At 40.5% G+C, this 20,183-nt stretch overlaps 1 protein-coding gene across 2 annotated transcripts in view; it reads left to right on the top strand.

The window, feature by feature from the left end:
* DLC1 (DLC1 Rho GTPase activating protein) overlaps positions 1-20,183 on the top strand; it is a 402,099-nt gene that overhangs the window by 360,195 nt on the left and 21,721 nt on the right. For both annotated transcript variants that reach the window (XM_022571107.2, XM_022571110.2), the window contains 2 exons: positions 13,140-13,211; positions 18,429-18,510. In XM_022571107.2, the coding sequence (XP_022426815.2) occupies positions 13,140-13,211; positions 18,429-18,510 (154 nt within the window). The remainder of the gene's footprint in view (positions 1-13,139; positions 13,212-18,428; positions 18,511-20,183) is intronic.

Below are 20,183 nucleotides of genomic sequence, written 5' to 3' on the forward strand. Positions count from 1 at the left end.
AGTACTTAAACTCTTCCTTGTAAAACTAGTGTGGGGCTTTAAAGAGGGTATGGGAGGCCCCAGTGAGATGCCTTGCAATCAGAAGCTTGGTGGGATTCCAAGAGGTGGTTTTAAATACAAAAATAAGTACTTGGGTTTCCCTTGGTGTCCCCATGGAGATTTTAAGCCATGATGCAACGTTCAAATGAGAGTGGTATTTTTATGACTTAGGTGGGTAAATATGCAATTTGAAAATATTCAGGGGAGGGTGATTTGGTTCAGAAGAATGGGGGCATCCAAAGTACAGTGGGTGAAGTGAATCGTACTTTTCTGAAGAGAGCCTTGTGCTGGACAGGATGGTCCAGTATTGTAAACACGCGTTTCTCATGCTTAGCTCTCCTTCCTAGCAACAGGAAGACGGAAATGAGGCCATGCAAAAAAAAAAAAAAAAAAAAAAAAAGACCCTGAAGGTTCCAGACAATACTTGACCCACCCTAGCATTCACCCTGTACAACTAGAGGACTTGCAAAAGTAAAAATAACTTCAGATGTTTCCCCTTCCTCCCTGGACATTGCCAAATTGCTAAAGACCGAATTCTCAGTGCTTTAGAACATTATAGCACAAGCTGGCCCATGGTGCAACTGTCAGGGAGGCTCACGTCATGCCAAGCCTGTTGAAATTATAAAGCAGACCCGGGGAGAAGGGTGATTTTCATTTTTAAAGTTGGCTTAGTCTAATGCTTAGAATTATATGAGTTAGAATCCAGTGGAGGAGAGAGAATTTAATTTCTAAACTTAGTCATTTCTCTTGAGTTTCTCTGAGTGTTCATTTTAGCTGGGTTTACCTCTAAGATACTTACTTTGGCATTGGGGGCTACAACACAAAGGAGTAATCTATACAGCGTTCAAGACATCAAAAATTGTCCTCGTTGCTGGTGGTCAGGGAGAACTTATACTCAACCATAAAGTGTAAATATCCAGCACTGTGTCCTAAAAAGCACAGTCCCAAGTGCCTCTTTTCCATGGCTGTGAAATTAGGAGGAAAATGCTTTTCTGCAGTGGATTTTCACAATTGTCTGTGTATCTGATTGTGTGGCCATTGTGTAGGGAGGAGTTCCGGGACTTGACGGTAATTCTTACTCTTTTAAGAAGGACAGTGCTATAGGGTTAAAATATGTTTTATAGGAATGGATGGCTGGAGTGAGTACAATCAGTGGTGTTTTCTTGTCGCCTCAAATTAGTCAGAAATCTCATTAATGTAAAAGGGGTAAGATTCCCAGATGAGAAAGGCTCTTCCTGTCTGTTTGTACTTTTCCTTGTGGGAGCCTGTGTTGTTGTTAAAGATTATCATGATCAATGATAAGTAGGGTGTAGTCCTGCTGGAGCTTCTTTAATTAGGTCTACTGTGTCTTAACATTTTTTTCACTAGCTATTCCCTTCTTGCCATCATAATTAACAATTGGTAGGAAGAAAGTCTTGAGTTTTTAGCCCATATGTATATAGATAGATAGATAGATACACACACACATATATATATTTTATAGTCTCATAAACAATAGTCATCCTTCTCTAGTGTGGATACTCCGTTTTAATTTTTATTAAAAATCCACAGACTTTTGACAGAATAGTAATAACATTATAGAAGCTAAAATTTATCGTGAAGTTTGCTTTCATTGTCACATGTAATCTTCACGGCAACCTCACAAAGTAGATATAATTATTCCCATTTTACAGATGAGGAATCTGAAGCTCGGGGGAGCTAAATACCTTGCCTGAGATCACCTACTGTACATGATAGCTAGGATTTCATCCAGGTGTGTGTGGCTGTAGATTCCAATTATGGACATATATTTGGCAGGAGTTGATTCAATTGAGGAAACAATATTCGGTGGCCAAATAGAACCTTGCAATTACTTTGCAGTTTCCTAGGGGGCTTGTGCTGGTAGGTAGAGAGCTGAAATGTTAGGGTCCCAGGTTGACAAATGAGTGGTTTCTGTGTCCTGTCTCAGGGGCCTCATGAATGGAGAACTCGAGCCTCTGTCTTTAATATTTGGGGAAGGGGGTTGGGATACCATTTTCTAGGCCCTATTGACTGTACTGAACAGTGCTTTCTTCAGTGAAAGTATTCCAAAATAATATTTCTAAGGGAAAGTTTTCTCCCAGCCGTCACTGAAAACATTTTGAATGGCATCTTGAAAAGGCCTACCTACCAGGAAATAGTGTTCTTGGGCACCAAAAGGTAAAATATTATTCCTCACTAAAGTCAAGCCAACACACAATGGGAATCATTCTCTCTAATCCTTCATCCTTGTTTTTGAAAATGCTGCTACTAGAGTGAGTTTCATAGTGGAAAGTAAGCTTCTTTTCTGTCCACACATACCTCAACTTGATGGCCTTCTCACGTCTTACCCCCTCCCACCTCCAGGAGAAAAATCAAAGGCGAACTGAAGGCTGAGGTCAGTGCATGGAGTCCTCAGATGCCTTTGACACCTCCCATCCACATTTTGTTCTCTTCCCTGCCCCACCTCTGAGTGTCCTGTGGAGAGGGCTGGAGGCTGCTTCCTGCAGCTCGACAGAAAGGCGCCTTCCTCCTCCTTGTAGGAGTCTCTAGAGGATGTCTGAGGGACAAAAGTTTTCCACACCCTGAGTTTGTAGCATTTCCCAGGCTGCAGCACTTAGGAAGCCAGAGAGGAAGGGACCTGGGAGGTGCAGTCCAGCCTTGCTATGCCCGTTGTCACACTCAGGTGACGAAGTAGATAGAAGATGCAGAAGTTCTGAAATCATCTTCACCTGCCCTCCTGAGTTTGGAGAAATCATCAACTCATAAAAGGACATCTCCTCACAACTCCCCTTTTCAAACTGTGTGGCACCAAAAAGGGATCTTGTATTGTGCTTATGCATTTGTAAAAGTCATTCCATGTGAAATTACAGAACTTTGCAAAGGCAGCCTGGAAAAACATTGCCTCTTCCCTACTGGGGGCAGCTGAGTTGCCTGGACGTTCAATGACTAGTCCAAGGTCATATGTGAGTTGAATGGAACTTCAGACCCCTTCCTGCCCCCATGTGTAAACAAAACGGGGAAACAACAAAATAAGGATCTTAATGTGTTTGTAGGAAAAATGTATGTTATAAAACCAGTAATGTTCTTTAACTAAACAGATGGACCTGAGTCACATTTTGACCAGTAGATTTTGTGTGTTTGGGGGGCTGGGTGTCATGAGCGATTTTGATGAAAATAATTCTTTAGCTCACCTAGAAAACAGTAATACTTATTTTTCTTACACCTTTCGCACAAAACTGAGAAAGTCACGTTGAACACAGGCATACCTTGGAGGTATTGCAGGTTCGGTTCCAGACCACAAGAGGAAAGCAAGTCACACGAACTTTTTCGGTTTCCCATTGCATATAAAAGTGATGTTTGGGGCTTCCCTGGTGGCGCAGTGGTTGAGAGTCTGCCTGCCGATGCAGGGGACACGGGTTCGTGCCCTGGTCCGGGAGGATCCCACGTGCCACGGAGCAGCTAGGCTCATGAGCCATGGCCTCTGGGCCTGCGCGTCCGGAGCCTGTGCTCCGCAACAGGAGAGGCCACAACAGTGAGAGGCCCGCATACTGCAAAAAAAAAAAGTGATGTTTATGTTATACTGTAGTCTGTTGAGTGTGCAATAACATTATGTCTAAACATAATGCTGTTTAGCATTTTTCCAACAGCATTTTTTAATGCTGTTGGAAAAGTGGCCCCAATAATAGACTTGATCAACACAGGGTTGCCAGAAACCTTCCATTTGTAAAAACTGCAGTATCTACAAAGTACAGTAAAATGAGATCTGCCTGTAGTGTTTCCTGTTTGAGGTTAGACATAGGAGTGGCTAAAAGCTGCTTGTATTAACCAGTATCTGCCATGTTTTTATTTTCATTGGTCTTTGATAAGGCCACTTGATGTTTCATTCAATTCTAGATCTTTTTTCTCTGTCAGGGTGCACTGAAATATGAGTGAGCAGTTTCTTTAGAATCTCTCACTATTCTCTTTATTTCTAACTTAAGGTTTTTGTAACACTTCAATTTGCACAATATTTTCTCTCTCCTGTGCTATAACTCTGTAGAACCTAGGGAAAAAGCCAAAGATTGGGGAGGGGTTGTTTAGTAGAATAAGCTTTGCTAACATATGTAAAAGAAAGACTTGATGAGCCTGTCAGTCTTTAATGGTGAAGATAGGGAGGTAGTTGTTATTTTAGGTTTGTGACCAGGTATTTTTGCCTTGAAAAATAAGTTTAAAAGGAAGTGGATTATATAATCGTAAACCATGTACTTCACTTAATGAAAAAAATGAGGCTCAGAAAAATAAGGCCCTTAAAGTTGGTTTAAAATGGTTTCCTTTCTTGAAATTATGTTCTTAATCTACCCAATTACCATCTTTAAAGGACTTAGTATTTAAAGAGCTATTTCAAATCACTTTTCTTAGTAATGCATGGTTTGAAATGCATAAATATTTGATGCAAAATACTAGAAGTGTGTGTGTGTGTATGTGTGTGTAAATGGAAGGTATTTTTGCCCCACCCCAGATTGAAATGAAGTAGAAAGATGTGATGATGCAGTATCCATTTCCTTAATAGTTTATTTTCATTTCAGTTTGACTGTTTTGTGTTGGGTAGTAAGTGCCAATTTTTGATTCATTGGGAGATGTTTTCTGTTCCTGGAAATAACTAGATCAACTCACGCCTGGAGTGCCTGAAGGCGCCTGGTCATGCCTGGGCTTAAACGAATACAGAGCTGTTTGCCTTTGCAAGGGAAGGGCATATATTTTTTGATATGAGCTACTTGCTTTTTCCCGGTTTGTGTGTTAAAAACTGTGTTTTGCAAACACTTGACCTAAATGATCCCCAAAGGGGATTTCAATTCATTTAACTCTGCATTGCTAGAGTGTGGCCTCCTGTGCAGAATCTCAGGTGTAGGTTTGCCTTGTGTGTCCCAAGGTTTCCATTTTTTGAAGCAGAGCCATTTATTAAGTTGTCATCACATCATTGGGGGAAATAGGTCCTTTTTTCGCCCTTTATGTTATTTCTAGGAATGTTCTTCACTAGAAAGCAACATATCTGCCTCCAAATCTCGAGCAGGAGGGGGGAAAAAAACTTAAAAAGAGAACTCCCTCAAAACTCCCAGTTCTTACTTGTACTGGAAAACAGTCTAGTGATTTAAAAGTGAGGGTGATCTTTGTAGGCAAGACTGCAGTGTGCAGGAAGTTCTCTAAACAGGAGTGAGGCCTGGGTGGCTCTGGACCTTAAGCAAATTACCTAAACTTTGGACCAGCTTCCTCATTTGTAAAGAGAAAACATGAAAAGTTCCAAGATGCTTTCCAGCCCCCCAATTCACTGGCTAGGTAGATGCCAGGATGGTGCTATTAACTGAAACACAAATGTACAGGGTCAATAAGCAAAGTAAAACTCAAAGTTTTCTATGGGTTGAAGTGTTTTCTTCCTATAAAGACTAATTTTAGTTTGAGGGTTGTAGATATACATAAGCAAAAACACGTAGGGTTTTGAATTCTCTGTAATATGAACATTGGCTTCATAGGACAAATAAAGAAATTGATCTATTAAGAAGCAAATTAGATACTTCAGCAATAAACCAGTAAATTTACAAAATTGGAGAACTCAGAGTAGTTACTATTGATCTAACTTTTTGAAGGAAGAAGGATGTCTCCATGTAATTGATGATAAATCTGGAAAATTAACAGAAATGGAACCTAGTCTAAAGGTTGTCTTAGAGAGCAAGGGAAATGGGCATAAAGGAATTCTTAGAGTCAGAAACAGGGAATTTACGAAGCCTATAGCAATCCCACATTTTACAGATGAGGAAACCGGTCCAGAGAGATTATTTTCTTAAGGCTGCTTAACTAAGCAATGGATTCTTTCCTGGACCTATTTTCCTGAGCTGTTACAGGTCGTACTTTGCCCCCTTTCTGTGATGGATTATTAGAAGGAACTTGGGAAACTCAGATGCAAAGCTCTTTTACATCTGAGGAAATAGTGTTGGTTGCTCATTGGGTAACCAGGCTAAGGAGATGCTTATATCTGCTCTGTGGCATAACCTGCTTTCCACTGCATGCCTCCCCTTCCTTTGTTCTCTGTTACAGTAAATTGAGACTACGTACCATTCCTTCACACACACCTGTGTTTTGCCAGCTTTCCGCTTAGCTTATTCTCTTTTATTCCAAATCTCCTCTCCTGCAATCCAATCTTATATAAAATATCATAAGGCCTCTTTAAATAGAGGCTGAGCATTAAAATGAGTGCCCAAGCAGCCCCCTCCCTCTCTCCCTCTCCCACCTCTGAATTCATACGTGTCTTTGTCACATCACAATCTCCTCTGTACTATACAGAAGTGTTTTAGTTTGCTATTTTCTTTTTCTTTCTTTTTTTTCTCCTCTCCTTTCTTCCTTCCCTCCCTCCCTCCCTCCCTTCCTTCCTTCCTTCCTCCTTCCTCCTTCCTTCCTTCCTTCCTTTCTCTTTAAGAAAAAGCTGTGTGAGAATAGTGTATTTCAAATGGATTGCTTTGGGAGGTAACAAATAGTATTTTTTAAAATAGAGCGGGAAAATGTAAGACTGCATTACTTATTGTAAGTGTTATTTGGGGAAACTTGTTTCAGTTTTGTATATGCTTATACACACACGTGTGTTTGTGTACATGAATGGGTGCATGTATACACATATGCATATATGTGTGTGCCAGGTTACAATGTAAAACGTGTTTCTTATGGTGGATCCTGGTCTGAAAAATTAAGACAACTTCACTAGAAGAAAATCACATTGCAGTTTATTTATTTATGTAATACTTATTTGTCGAGCAACTACTATGTGCGCTACCCTGTTGGCAGTGCTTGGGGTATATCAAAGAGTAAAACAGGCAAAGAAACTGGCCTCTTGCGAGTTTGCAGAGGGGTGAGACAAAATAAACACAATAAACGTTTTGGAAGAAGAAAAAATAAAGCAGGAAAGGGGGCATGGGGTGTGTGAGATCAGTAAGGCTGGATCAGTTAGCCGGAGGTAGATGGGGTGACAGAAGGGGTAGAGGAAGGAGCTGGGATGGGTGGGCCATCGTTAGACCTCTGGCTCTCACCTGTGAAGTGGGGATTCTTTGGTGCTGCCCACCAGGGTCCCTTGGGACTTAAATACAGGGATCTCAGAAGAGCCCTTAGGAAACCAGTTCATTCCTAAGTAGAGGATCATCTGACATCGTGCCCTCAACTGTGAATTACCTTTCCCTTTGGCTTCCAGCTTCGGGGCAGGAACCTGTGCCTTTGATTGTCCCTGAGCACAGCTGGCAGCACAGACAGTGGATGTTCAATAAATAAATATTGAGTTAAGGGGGGAAATGAAGGGTGATTGGCTTCACGTAAATGTGTGGCTGTACTAGAATATATCTGAAGGTGGATTGGGGTCAGCTCCTGTGAGGCCAGATGGCCTAGAAACTGAATTAGTATTGACCGGTCTTCCAAAAGCTTCCTAACTGGTTTCTTTCAGAATAGGCACAGCAAATGTTTAGAATTTTTTTAGGCTTCTGAGGGTAGGAATGTTGCTAGTGGCTAGTCATAATCTTTGCTGTGATTAGATAACAGAAGAGTTTAATAAATATTAATATATATGTTGTGCTATCTGACTTAGCCCAACCAGGAATTCACTTTACATAGGTAACTCCCGATAACCAGTCTTTGACAGTGTATGTGTTGAACATTTATTTTTATTAATTGCAAAGAGACAGGGGTTTAAGTTGTAGTTTTCTAAGTCTGTCTTTGAAGAAAGGGAAATTTTAATGGGTTCTTTTCCTTCAAACAAATGTATGTGTGCTTCCAATGTGGAAAAAGTAGTCTTTCAGGATATACAAATGAATTAAGAAGCTTCTGGTATTTGCACCTCACCATACGAGGAGGGTGGGGGAGAGGGGTTGATGGGGCGCAGAGGGGGAATTTGTTTGCGGCAGGAGAGAGAAGAGCTAAGAACTTGAAGTGTTAAGAGAGCATATGCATCCTGCGAACCCCAAGGAATTCAGGAAGATGGGAGCAGAGCTTGCATTTGGAGACCTTCCAGGAGCGGAATGGCTGGGCAGAGGCCGAGTTAAGAGGGCTGCGGCTCTGCTGAGGAGTGGGGACTGTATTGTATGTGAAAGGCAGTGGAGAGTCATGGAAGAATTCTAAGCAGAGGAGTGACGTGATGAATTATGTATTTCATACAAATCAATCCAGGGCTCAGGAACCCTTTGGACTAGGATACATTTCTTGGGGGCAGGGGTTATCAGAGAGTTCAGTTGGAAGGCTGTTAGGATAATTGGGGAAGAAAGAGTCTGGGATAAAGGCATGCAAAGAAACGTTGTCTGGTTCAGTGGTTCCCAATCCTGGCTACCTTTACATTTACTTAGGAGCTTTTTAAAAAAGATGTTGTTTGGGCCCTCCCTAGATGGAGAAAATCAGAATACCTGGGAGTGGATAGTGGTGGGTGGTTTTAGAAAGCTCCCCAAGGTGATGCCTACTAGGATCCAAGGCTCAGAGCCACTGAGATCAAGTGTCTGAGGCTGTGGTTTGCTTCTCTGCCCTGTGAAACCCTGTGCCCGGGGAGGTTAAGCTATTGGTGCCCAGCTGTACGGCAGTCCTGTAAAATTGGCCACCTTAACGGAGGTGAGAGAACTGATCATTTGAAGTAATTACTCCTCCATTTGAAGGAATTTTTGTGACCAGGGCAGGCATCTTGGTTTAGATCAGAAAGCACTGCCTGCCTTCACACAGTTGACGTGCTTCTCCATGGCTGTAAGAACATCAACATTTCCATGGATCTTTGCCTGCAAGTCTGCCATAGTTGGGGGAATCCAAGGAATCTAGAAAATGTTTGAATTTTCTTACATTCCTCCAATTCCTTAGAATTTTATTTAAGAGGTAAAGTCCATGGAGCATTTGCCTTGAGCCCTGATTTCAGGAGCACATTGCAAAGAAGGCAGGAAGCAAGCACGAGGGTTCGCACTGTGAAGGTAGAGGAAAGGGAAGATGGAAGTAATCACATCCTGCTTCGACCCGATTGCCATTGCTCAGCCGCTAAGATCAGCGAGTTCAGCGGAATGATGACGGTGTTGGGGAATTTCTGTTTAACTTACTGTTGAGAGGTAAGGGGAAGATACGGTCATCCCATCATGCCAGGAAGCATGCAAATATGGCCTAATGGTTCCCAAGCCTTACACCAAAAGTGTCCTGAACCTCATTCATCTAATACAACTAATTATTAAAGGTGGCTCCAATAAAAATTTCCCGTTTCCTCCTTCACACATTTGTCTGCTGTTTGCTAAGAGAAAACCCAAGTCTAAAAGTGTCATTGTATTTCCACTGTGTTTCCAGTTTCTGATGGCGCTTCTGCCTGGTGGGGAATGTTTTTTAAAAATCGTGCTGATAGTTTTTCATTCGACCACTGAAGGAAAAGCCACGCCTTGAGAACTGGTTAGAGGCCTCCAAAAACAGGCATGGGGAGTTAAAGAGACAGCAGTACTGCAATGTTTACCTGGTTTTGTTTAATATTTTAAATGTTGTTCACTGTTGCATATTTTTTCAGGAAAATCCGGTGTTGCTCAATTCTGCAAGCCTTAGCTCTCTTGTTCACTAGGGCATTTGAATGGAAAGGAAGCTTGTTTTCGAGGAGAGCTGGTTGTTTCTCCACTTGTTTCTTCATCTGCATATCTTGGGGATGATATTCCCAACCCATGTGGGATGATATTTGCAACCCACGTGTTAGGATCAGTATGAGGAGTCAAGGAATTCATATGCCTTAAGTACTTAAACTGGGCCTTGTGCACAGTCAGCGCTCAAGAAAAGTTAGCCGTTGACAGAATTATCAGGAGGCATCTGGGAAGACTTCCTAGAGGAGGTGGCGCTTGGACTAGGCCTTGAAGGATAATGAGGGGATAGGAGAGAACTTCCAGCCAGGGATGTGTGGGGAGATGAGGAAGGGCCAAGTTTACTTTGGCTGGGGTATGGAGGGAGTACAGGGAGCTGAACGATTCATTTGGATGCCACATGGAGAACCTTGAAAACGTAGGGAGATATTTAGACTTGATTTTCTAAGCAGTGGAGCTCCAGGGAAGTTTTTGCAGGAGAGACGAGATCAAAACTGTAATGCAGGAAGTTTGATGAGGCAGGGTTGGTGGCTGGAGTCTCAGAGAGGAGAGAATTGGAAACTTGGAGTTTCAGTTAGGATAAGAGTCAAAGTTGTGGCCTGGATCCAGGGAACTAGAAGGGGTAAATCCCTACCTGACCTGGATGTAGACATAGGCTCATTTCATGTTAAATAAAATGGAAATACTGATTTTTTAAAAAATCAGTACTTAGATTGTTATCATTTTCACTTGGTAACTGGAAAGGGGTGGGAGTGAAGTCAGTAACTGTCTCATTTATTAAAAAATCAGTGACAGTTGGGCTTCCCTGGTGGCGCAGTGGTTGAGAGTCCGCCTGCCGATGCAGGGGAAACAGGTTCGTGCCCCGGTGTGGGAGGATCCCACGTGGCATGGAGTGGCTGGGCCTGTGAGCCATTGCCGCTGAGCCTGCGCGTCCGGAGCCTGTGCTGCGCAACGGGAGAGACCACAACAGTGAGAGGCCCGCGTATCGCAAAAAAAAAAAAAAAAATCAGTGACAGCTTTTTACAATTTTTACAATTTTCTAATTCTGATTTCTATAGGAACAGTGGGTTTAAGTTCTCATTTATTATTATGCAGCCTAAGTTTTCATGAATGGACTTTGTTAAATGTAAACTAGATACAGGCTTGTCTGTTTCCCATGGTTTCATATCTAAAAGAAAGACATTCTCATCTATCTTAGGGAAAGGAAAAGGCAGGTAAAATTACTAATCTCTGTAGTTCTTGGAAGTGCTGCTTTTTAGCCATTGTAGACCTTTCATTAAATTATCTGCTGAAGAAGCAAACCTTGGCCTGTTCACATCATTTCTTTCTAACCAAGTGGCCCTAAGAAGAGTGGCTGTTTGAACACAGCTTTTTAGATCGATTTTGGTCATTTGGGAGCATTTCTTTTTGTAGTGGTGGAAAATGAATAAGGATGACAACACAGCAGTAGGCATTTATGTGTTCCTGAAGTTACGTGGGGCCTTAAGTGAGTAATATATGTGAAAACACTTTGTGATTTGTAAAGTATTATATAAATTTAAAGGTTTTTAGAAAAATAATACCTTATATCTTTCGTGCCTCTTGGCATGAAGCCATTTTAATAAGAAATCAGGAACGTTCTCTAAATAGGTGGTGATACTGGCTGGAGAATTGTGTCCAGTTAAGGTGTGTGTGTGTGTCTGTGTGTGTGTGTGCGCGCACATGCGCATGTGCACTGATCTGTTGTCATATCTGAGTATGACAGACAGAAAGGGTGTCCACAGAAAGGGTGGACGTTGAGAATTTCTGGCTACTCACCACTTATTAAGTAGAATATTTAGAAAGCGAATACATTTACTTTTTAGCAATCTGTTGTTCGATGTCTAACAATGTGTTCAGTGGAAATAACCTCCAGATAGTCAGAAGAAGTGAGATATTTAAAATATTTTTAAAAAACAAAACACTTAGCTTTTTTTCTTTCCATATCTATCTTTGAGCGAGGGCCATGGGAATAGAGAAAAAAGTAGTTTCCACATCCTTGAAAATAAAATGTTGAGCTTTTATATGTTTTTCCAGCAATATAGTTCTCTGGAAAATGTTTATGTTATGATTTTATATAAATCTTCATTAATTCCTTTCTGAAACAAGGTACGGTTATAAATACATGAAAAAATGTTAGCGCAGGTAATTCACATTGGACAATTCTATGATTTAGTACAAACATCGAGATTCTTACACATTCATGTCACTCTATCCTTCTTCCCCAAATTCAGTCCTGAATCTTGTGTTTTTTGATGCTACTTTCATCGCCACACTGAAAAGATTCATGAAAGTAATAAACCTTGCCGTGTCATTTATTGCTTCTCTGCTGCCATAATTGTTTTTGTTTGGGTATTAACTGACTCATCAGAAGGTAGCAGCAGGCTTTTGTCTTTGGCACGTTCGTTCAATAAGGACATTCCTACTTGCTTTAATGAATTTGAGTGTTCTTAATTCTTTTTCCTTTAAAGACCCAAGGAACTCATAAAATAATAGTTTAAAAAATGCTCTGAAACTATAAAGTTACTAGACAAAAGTGATATATACATACTTCTCCATGATGGACTGTCAACCTCCTATCTGGCTCAGAGGAGAGATGCATAATGAAGATTTGAATCTGGAATAAATTAAGCAATGTTGAGACATTTATAAATGAGTGAATAGCCTCACATACCTTAAGTACTCTAATGGTCTGAGGAAGGTGGGAAGAGGGTTGAAAGAATATTCTTTGTGCAAACTGAGAAACTAATGACTGTGCCGACCTCCTCTGTGCTAACGGGATTGTAAATAAGTGCTTGAGTGAATTTGAACGCAGGCGTGTCAGTTGCTCTTGGCCTTTCTGTTTATCAATACTATCTACAAGATGTTAACCACGGGGAAGTAGAAGCTTTATTAGGCATCTCAGCCTGCCAAGATTGTGGGGTTTATGGACTTAATGCCCTCCAGGGCCCCTGACCGCCCAGGCCTCTCTTACTGCCTGATGCACCGGAAGGCACACCTTCACAGCCGCTGGGCAGTTACACGCCTCCCATTGGGTGGCAGAAGCTCAGTCCCTTTTGTCAACTTAGTGCTCTTCCAGGGTGTCATATGTACTTGGTGGCCTTTTATTGACGTGAAAAGTAAAGCAAGTTAGTCCATCTAGGCCTAAAATTAATAATTATTTAATCCTTCTTCAACTTTCTCATTAAGCCCTGTTTTCTTAATCATTTATAACCAGAACACAGAAGCAGCACAGAGTAACTTACTGCTGGGACTCCATTTTTGTTTTTTGTCTTTTAAAGGAAAGATGGATAATTACATGTATTTTTTAAAGTCTGAAAAGATGCACAAAAATCGAAACCATTTGAATAAGTGGATTTTCTTTTTCGCTTTTTGCTTATCCCTTTTCAACAGATGTCGTCTTTTGCTTATATAACAAAACCAGAGTTTATTAAGGAAGAAGAAGTACGCTGAGTTACACATGACTAACATGTTTGTCTGTCCTCTGTTCTATTCTAGAAATTGAAGCCAAAGAAGCTTGTGATTGGCTACGGGCGGCAGGATTCCCCCAGTACGCCCAGTTGTATGAAGGTGAGCCGGGAATGCCATTCTTTTTTAATGGGCAAAATCATATCCTTGGTTCATGATTATAATTTTTTATAAGCTTTGCACTTTTTTTTTAATTTTATTTTTAAATTTTTGGCTGCATTGGGTCTTCATTGCTGTGTGCAGGCTTTCTCCAGTTGTGGCGAGCGGGGACTACTCTTCATTGTGGTGCACGGGCTTCTCATTGCGGTGGCTTCTCTTGTTGTGGAGCACAGGCTCTAGGCGAGTGGGCTTCAGTAGTTGCAGCACGTGGGCTCAGTAGTTGTGACACACGGGCTTAGTTGCTCCGCGGCATGTGGAATCTTCTTGGACCAGGGATCGAACCCGTGTTCCCTGCGTTGGCAGGCGGATTTTTAACCGCTGTGTCACCAGGGAAGTCCCTCATGATTATTATTGATCTATGATTTATTTTCAGATATTTTATTATTTACTTAAATATTTCATTAAGGAACAGTGTGGCAACCACCCAAAACAGCTAGGACCTTGATAATAACACACCCACCTGTCTCCCATCCCTCTGCCACCCCCTAGCCACAGTAACCATCATCCTGAAACCTTGGTTTATCATTTCCTTGCTTTCCTTTTATATAGCTTTATTGCATTTCCCTAAAATAAATATTTTTATAAAGTTGTTTATCTTTATAAAAAGGGTATCATGCTCTATGTAATCTTGTACGATTTAATTTTTTCATTTATTATTGTTAAGGTTCTTCCATACTGTGTGTCCTCATAGTTCATCACCTTTGACTGCTGTGTAATACTCCATCGTGTGGATATGCCACAGTTTATCATATCCACACTCTGATTGGTGGGCATTTTGGGGTTTTTTTGTTTTGCTTTTATAAACTGTACTGTTGGGAATATTCTTGCACTCTTTCAGTACACGTGAAATAATTTATCTTGCGTGTATGCCCAAGACTAGCATTACTGGGTGATAGAGATGTATGTTCAACTTTATAATGCAAGTTTTTCAAAAGTTCCTGTACCACCTTTCACTCCTCCCTGTAATATATAAAGATCCTGTCTATCCACATGCTCTCAACCCTTGATATTGTCAGACTTTAATTTTTGCCAATCAAATGGGTATAAAATGATATCTTATGGATTTTGACTGCCATTTTCCTAATTTTTAATGATAAGGCACATTTCTTTGTGTCATCTGGCCATATATGTTTGCTCTTCTGTGAAATATCTGTTGCCCATTTTTCCCCTGAGTTGATTGTGCTTTTTTTGATGATTTATAAGAGCTCTTTATTCTAAACACTAAGGCTTTGTTGGTCATGTGTCATAGATATCTTTCTCCGCTTTGTCATTAGGCTTTTCACTTTTCCATAGATTGCCATTTGATGAATATTATTTCTCCTATGTTATTTGATTTTTTAATTAAGAAAAAATGGACCTTTTTTTTTAAAATCAAGACCTAGGCTGACTTTTTACTAGTTCTTCGTCTTCTCGTTGGCGCTCTGGGCATTGCTCAGATGCTGAGACTGAGGACGATGAGCGCGTTGAGTCTCACTCATGCCCTGAGCCTCAGGCTGCCCAGGGTGGGCAGAGTGCGCTCTGTGCAAGGCGAAGGGAAGAGGCTGTTTATTTAAAAGGGAGGCTTATTGTTCTCTACATGAAATCATTAATTTACAACTAATCGCGAGTTGTGAACTCGTGAGCTCTATTTTATGGGTGATTTGCAAGCCAACGTTGGGTGGATAGTGAAGTGACTCCTACCTTGAGAATAAATGACTTCCGAGGCCTCTTCCAACTTGAGCATTCTTTGTTTCCTTAACTCTACTGAGATGACAGCACCTGGTGTCTCTCATTCATCCATCCCTCCATCTATCCATTCATCCATTCATCCCTCCATCCAGCCAGCCATCCATTCAGCTAATCAACAAGCCAGTATTAATTCTGCACCAACAGGGATGCCTACCACTGCGGTAGATGCTTCATATTTTATAGAAATAAATATTTTATTTTTTTATTTATAGAAATAAAACAGTTCATACCTCAAAGAAATTGCCAAAAATCTCAAAAAGCAAGCATAATATTGGTTAATTTACATTTAAAGAATACATCTTTTTTATTATCACTTAAGAGGAAGGAGATGCTGGGAGACATTTAGCCATGAGGTGACAAAACTGCTGAAAGATCCAGGTTAAATGATGTCACTTCAGTCTTTTCACCAGGGATGTTCAACTCTTCTCACGATAAATAGTGATTTTAAAACGTGTCTTTTGCTCTTCCATCCTTCTAGGATGGTAACAAGCAGGCTGCTTCCTGTAGCAATGGCAGTGGGCTCTCAATTGGAGCTGGTGGTCACCAGCATCCTTCTTTAACACACGAGCAAAATGCCATGAACCCGTACTAAGAACAGATACAGGTTTTCAGCTTGGAAATGCTAGCGTGGTCGGCAGGGATATAGAGGGGGTGGGGGTGCTCCCCGGAAGCAAACTGGGGCGAGACCACAGAGTCCGTTTTACTTCCCTGGCTCACTCGGCTAGTTTAGTTCCTTACCTCGTTTATAATGCCTGCCCTTCCTCATTGTGGCCCAGACTGAACGTAAGATATTTCTCCATGAAGATGGGTTTAAAATTATTTTATAGTTAGACTATGTAGAATATCTTACTCTTTCCTCCATTTCAGAGAATATCTCCAATTCCTTTTGCTTTTTTTCTTTCGTCTTTCTTTTTTTTTTGAGGTGTTTGGTTAACCTGCATGTTTATTATGGTGGAGTTGCTTATCCTTCCTTTGGGAGAATTTTTGACCTGTTGCCGTTTACAGCATCTCTGTCTCTCAGTAGAGCTTTGGTGGCGGTGGGGTGTGGATCAGCATTCTATTGGATTTTCAGTTCACAGCTCTACTGGAGATAAGGAAGGATAATTACATTTGCAGTGGTAGTAACATGCTGTCCTTTTGTTCTTGTGTTTTGAAATTAAATTTCCTTCAATTATGTCAAGTTTTGGTGTTGATTTGCTGCCAAGAAGCCCTTTCTTGTGATGTGTATGTTTGCTAAGATCCAGTTCCGGTCTGTGTCTTACATCTTTCCAAATCCTAAAATGCAGACTGTATTTTCACAAGTTACATTTTGGGGTCCCTTGACATTTATAAGTCTTTTGAAGCATAAACCTACTTTTGAAGTTATACTGTACATTGTTCTGAGCATTTATAATTTCTCCCCTTCATCCTACCCCTATGTGCAGGGTGGGTACACACACACCACATGCCATCCCACTCATTCCTTGATTCCTGTTTACCTTTATTTCGGTCCTTGACAATATAAACATCCTGCCCTTAAACCCAAGCTGAAAGATTAAATCCTAACCTGAAGAACTCTGAGAAATACTGAAAAAAAAAAAAAAAAAAAAAAAGATGTAATTATTTCACTCTTCTCTTGAATTTAGTCCCTACCTATCCTAGAATTTTTTTTTTTTTAACAGAATTTTAAAGTTAATTTGGATCAGGAAAGTAAAATACAGCTCTGGGTACACTGAGTTAGGAATTGCTAAAATAACAGAGTTGCTGTCTCAGATGCATGTAACAGGCATGTGAGCTTTACGATTTACATTTATTAAGTATTAAAAATATATTTTTTAATATCAGCTCTGTCCTTTAATACTTAGAGTGTAGGTTATCTGTTCAAAGTGAAATACAGTTGCCAGAACCTTCAAACAGCTTTACAGTCTGGCTTGCTTCTATTTACTAATAGTTTACATTCACTTTAAGTCTTCTCTTTTATTGCCACTATAGTGGTGCCACTAACCATTTGCCTAAGAGACTTGGTCTATAAGGTAATGAAGAGATAAATCCTGTGATACTGAATTTTATGAATTCCTTCATAAATCTTTAGGCTCTAGCTACTTCATTGGTCTGCCTGTCTTACCATTCAGAGAACAGGATCACTAATCTAATACTAGCCTTCAGAAAAAAGAATAGACCACAATACTCATTATGTTAGTTTCCAACATTATTAAAAAAAAAAAAAAAGGTACTCATAAGTGTAGTCTCTGGAAAATAGATGACCAAGAATAAGGAGCTCCATACCATCCTGTAAAACCAATGATCCTAAGTTAGAAACCATAAAAACATAAGGAACAGTCATGTGCTCCCTAGTCAACCCCAGAAGGAGAACATTGTTAGCTACTTGCATCTCCAAAACTACCAATAGCCATGTCTGTTCCAGTATGCAGCATTAGCCATTTGGGGGGCCAAAGCGAGTTTTTGGTTCTGTTAATCCTGGTGTCCTGCGGTGCTCTTATTTTGCCTATTCCTGACCCACAGAGTTGCATAGCAGGACTCTCCCTCATGATATTTTATAAGCGTTTTACTAGGAAGGCCCATTATTTACCCTAAGTGCTTGGAACACCAAAGAGGGATAACTTGCTTTTATCTAGTGGCAATTCCAGAGCTGTTGCAAATTTCCGCAGAGGGGCTGCTGGTCTTCTTCCTCCCTACTCTTCCTGGAGTGTATTTATCAACAAGGGACAGAGAAGGGAATTCTTTCACTGAGTTGACTGTTCCCCCCTTTTTGCTTTTCGATTTTAATAGAACTTACGTGTTCTTAGAGTAGTGAACTCTTCCAAGGATGAAAGGATTTGGGATTCTATTGTTCTACAGCTGCTTTAGAGCTGGTCTTTTGTTTTAGTGGGAGTTATATAAACTCCTGAAAAGCCATATGGAAGTGCTAGTATTTGTTTAAAAATAGCACATCCTTAATTCTCGTTAGCTTTTGATGTCATGCAAATGGTTGGATTCCATTGACAACTACCATAGTTCTCTAGATCTTTCCTTGGCCCGGTTTTCTGTGACCTCTTCCCTGATCAGATGTGAGCAAAGACACACATGGGAGGGAAAAAACAGCCACATTACCGTGAACATCCTTCTGGTATTCATTCTGGTTTAAATTATAATATTCATGGCAGAGGTCTGTTGCCTGCTGATGTGTTTAAAGGTGGAACAGTGTTTTGAACCACTTATCTTTGACAACAGACAATCTGAGTCTGCAGACCACTTTATTCCAAGCTCCTTTAGGACACTGATGAAATTGTCTTAAGCTGCTTTACATACCCACAGCACTTGATAGGGAGTGAAGTGTCCTGCAAACAGTAAGTATTCAATAAATTACCTTGTTTTCTTTCCTCTGCTAAACTGGGCTGGATTGGCAAGAGCTTGGGTGCTCAATAAACGTATTTGTTTTTATTTTTCCTATAGATCTCCTGTTCCCCATTGATATTTCCTTGGTCAAGAGAGAGCATGATTTTTTGGACAGAGATGCTATTGAGGCTTTATGCAGGTAAAAGGAAATACTTTGAGTGTTTTCTTTCTCCTTTCTTCTTTTTAAAGAACATAGTACTTATCACTGATGAGATTGCTTTTGTTCTAAACATGTCAGGATTTTGATCCATAAATGGATATAGTGATTTACTTCATTATAAATCACATCCCTTTTGATTAGAATAAGTAACTTCCTGTCATTTAGTATTGCCATTCAAATAGCACTGTCCTGGAATGTGCTCATACGACTGCTAGAGCAGATAATGTCCAGGAAGTTTGGAAACTTGGAATAGGGGGGTTAAGGCAGTGCAGTCCCAGCCAGGTCCCCTCGCCAACTCAGAGCCGCTGTTGTATTGAATGGAAATGACGCTCAGAGAGACAGATGGAAGTAGGGGCTGTGGCAGACTAGAGGCAGGAGGGCCGTTGCTTGAATTCCAGGAAAGCATCTCCGCAACTCTTCAGCTTCCCCAGGCACACCGTCCTAACAGTACGGTTAACTAAGGCTGTAAAGTAACTCAGCACAGCCTTTAACATAAAGTAGACAGGAGCAAAGGAGCATTGATGGGAAATGTGAACAAAACTGTTCAGAAACCCATGTTCGTGTTGCTGGTGGATCTTCAGGCTGAGGAGCAGCTTGCAGGGTTTAACGAAATGGAAGTAATAAAACACGCAGCAGAAAATGACAGGACACTGATACTCCTCTCTGACTCTTCATGACATATTATTCATTTTAAGTTAATCATTCTTTGAATTTTTCTCAAAACCTATAAACCATCAAAGCTGAACTCTGGAGAAAGAAAATTATACACGGACAGAATTCACTTGTCGATTTGATCGTAAAATTAAAACAATTTTCTTTTAATTTCAATATTAATTTTAACTTGGAAAAACATCATTAAGGTTGAATGGCACCCGGGATTTATTTCCCCTTTATAGGCAAAGAATGCAGTTGTAGCTTTGTGAAAGTACTATTTTTGCCTCTCTTATGTAATACAGTGTTTTTTGAAGCACTTAAGTTAAGCAGGGTTTCAGGGGAAGATAGGTAGGATGTTTAAAATGGAATAATAGACTAGTTCTCCTGGCTTAAGAAAGAAAAAAATGTCACATTAACCACAGAAATACTGTCACTTTTCAAATCCAATGGAATGATTGCTTAGAAATGTCCAGGGTTTGTACACTTTTTCTGGAAGAAACTTAATTCCAACTCCCCACCCCACTCCCTAGAGTGTAATATCATAGCTATGTCATCTGGAATGAAAAAATTTCACCAACACAGTTTAGGAGAGAAAGAGTCTGCATCTGGAATATAAACTACTCCAGACATTTTTGAAATGTTTGAATGCTTAGCTGTGGAGCAGAATTAATTTCTTTTCAGTTCATCATGGGTGATAATGCATAGAGATGACATCACTCCTAAGATGTAACCTAGGAAATATTTACTAGGTTACTGCGTCAGATCATGCATTTCACACATTTCAAGCTACTTAGTGAGCGTGCCCTCTGAACAGTAGCAACAGCTTAGGAATTCCTGGGTCATAAAAATATCACTGCGGCATTGCAGCCCAAAGGGATCGTGATTAGATTCTTGAATTTCTTTTTCTTTTTTTTAAATATCAGTTTGAAACGTAGTTACCCTCTTCTGGGGATAAGGGCATCCTCCGTTCTTTGTGATTTACACTGGCTACACTGGCT

The sequence above is a fragment of the Delphinapterus leucas genome, chromosome 21 (assembly GCF_059928025.1).
Source record: "Delphinapterus leucas isolate spDelLeu-1000000601 "Yukka" chromosome 21, BTC_Dleu_Yukka2, whole genome shotgun sequence".
In the NCBI taxonomy this organism is placed as follows: domain Eukaryota; kingdom Metazoa; phylum Chordata; class Mammalia; order Artiodactyla; family Monodontidae; genus Delphinapterus; species Delphinapterus leucas.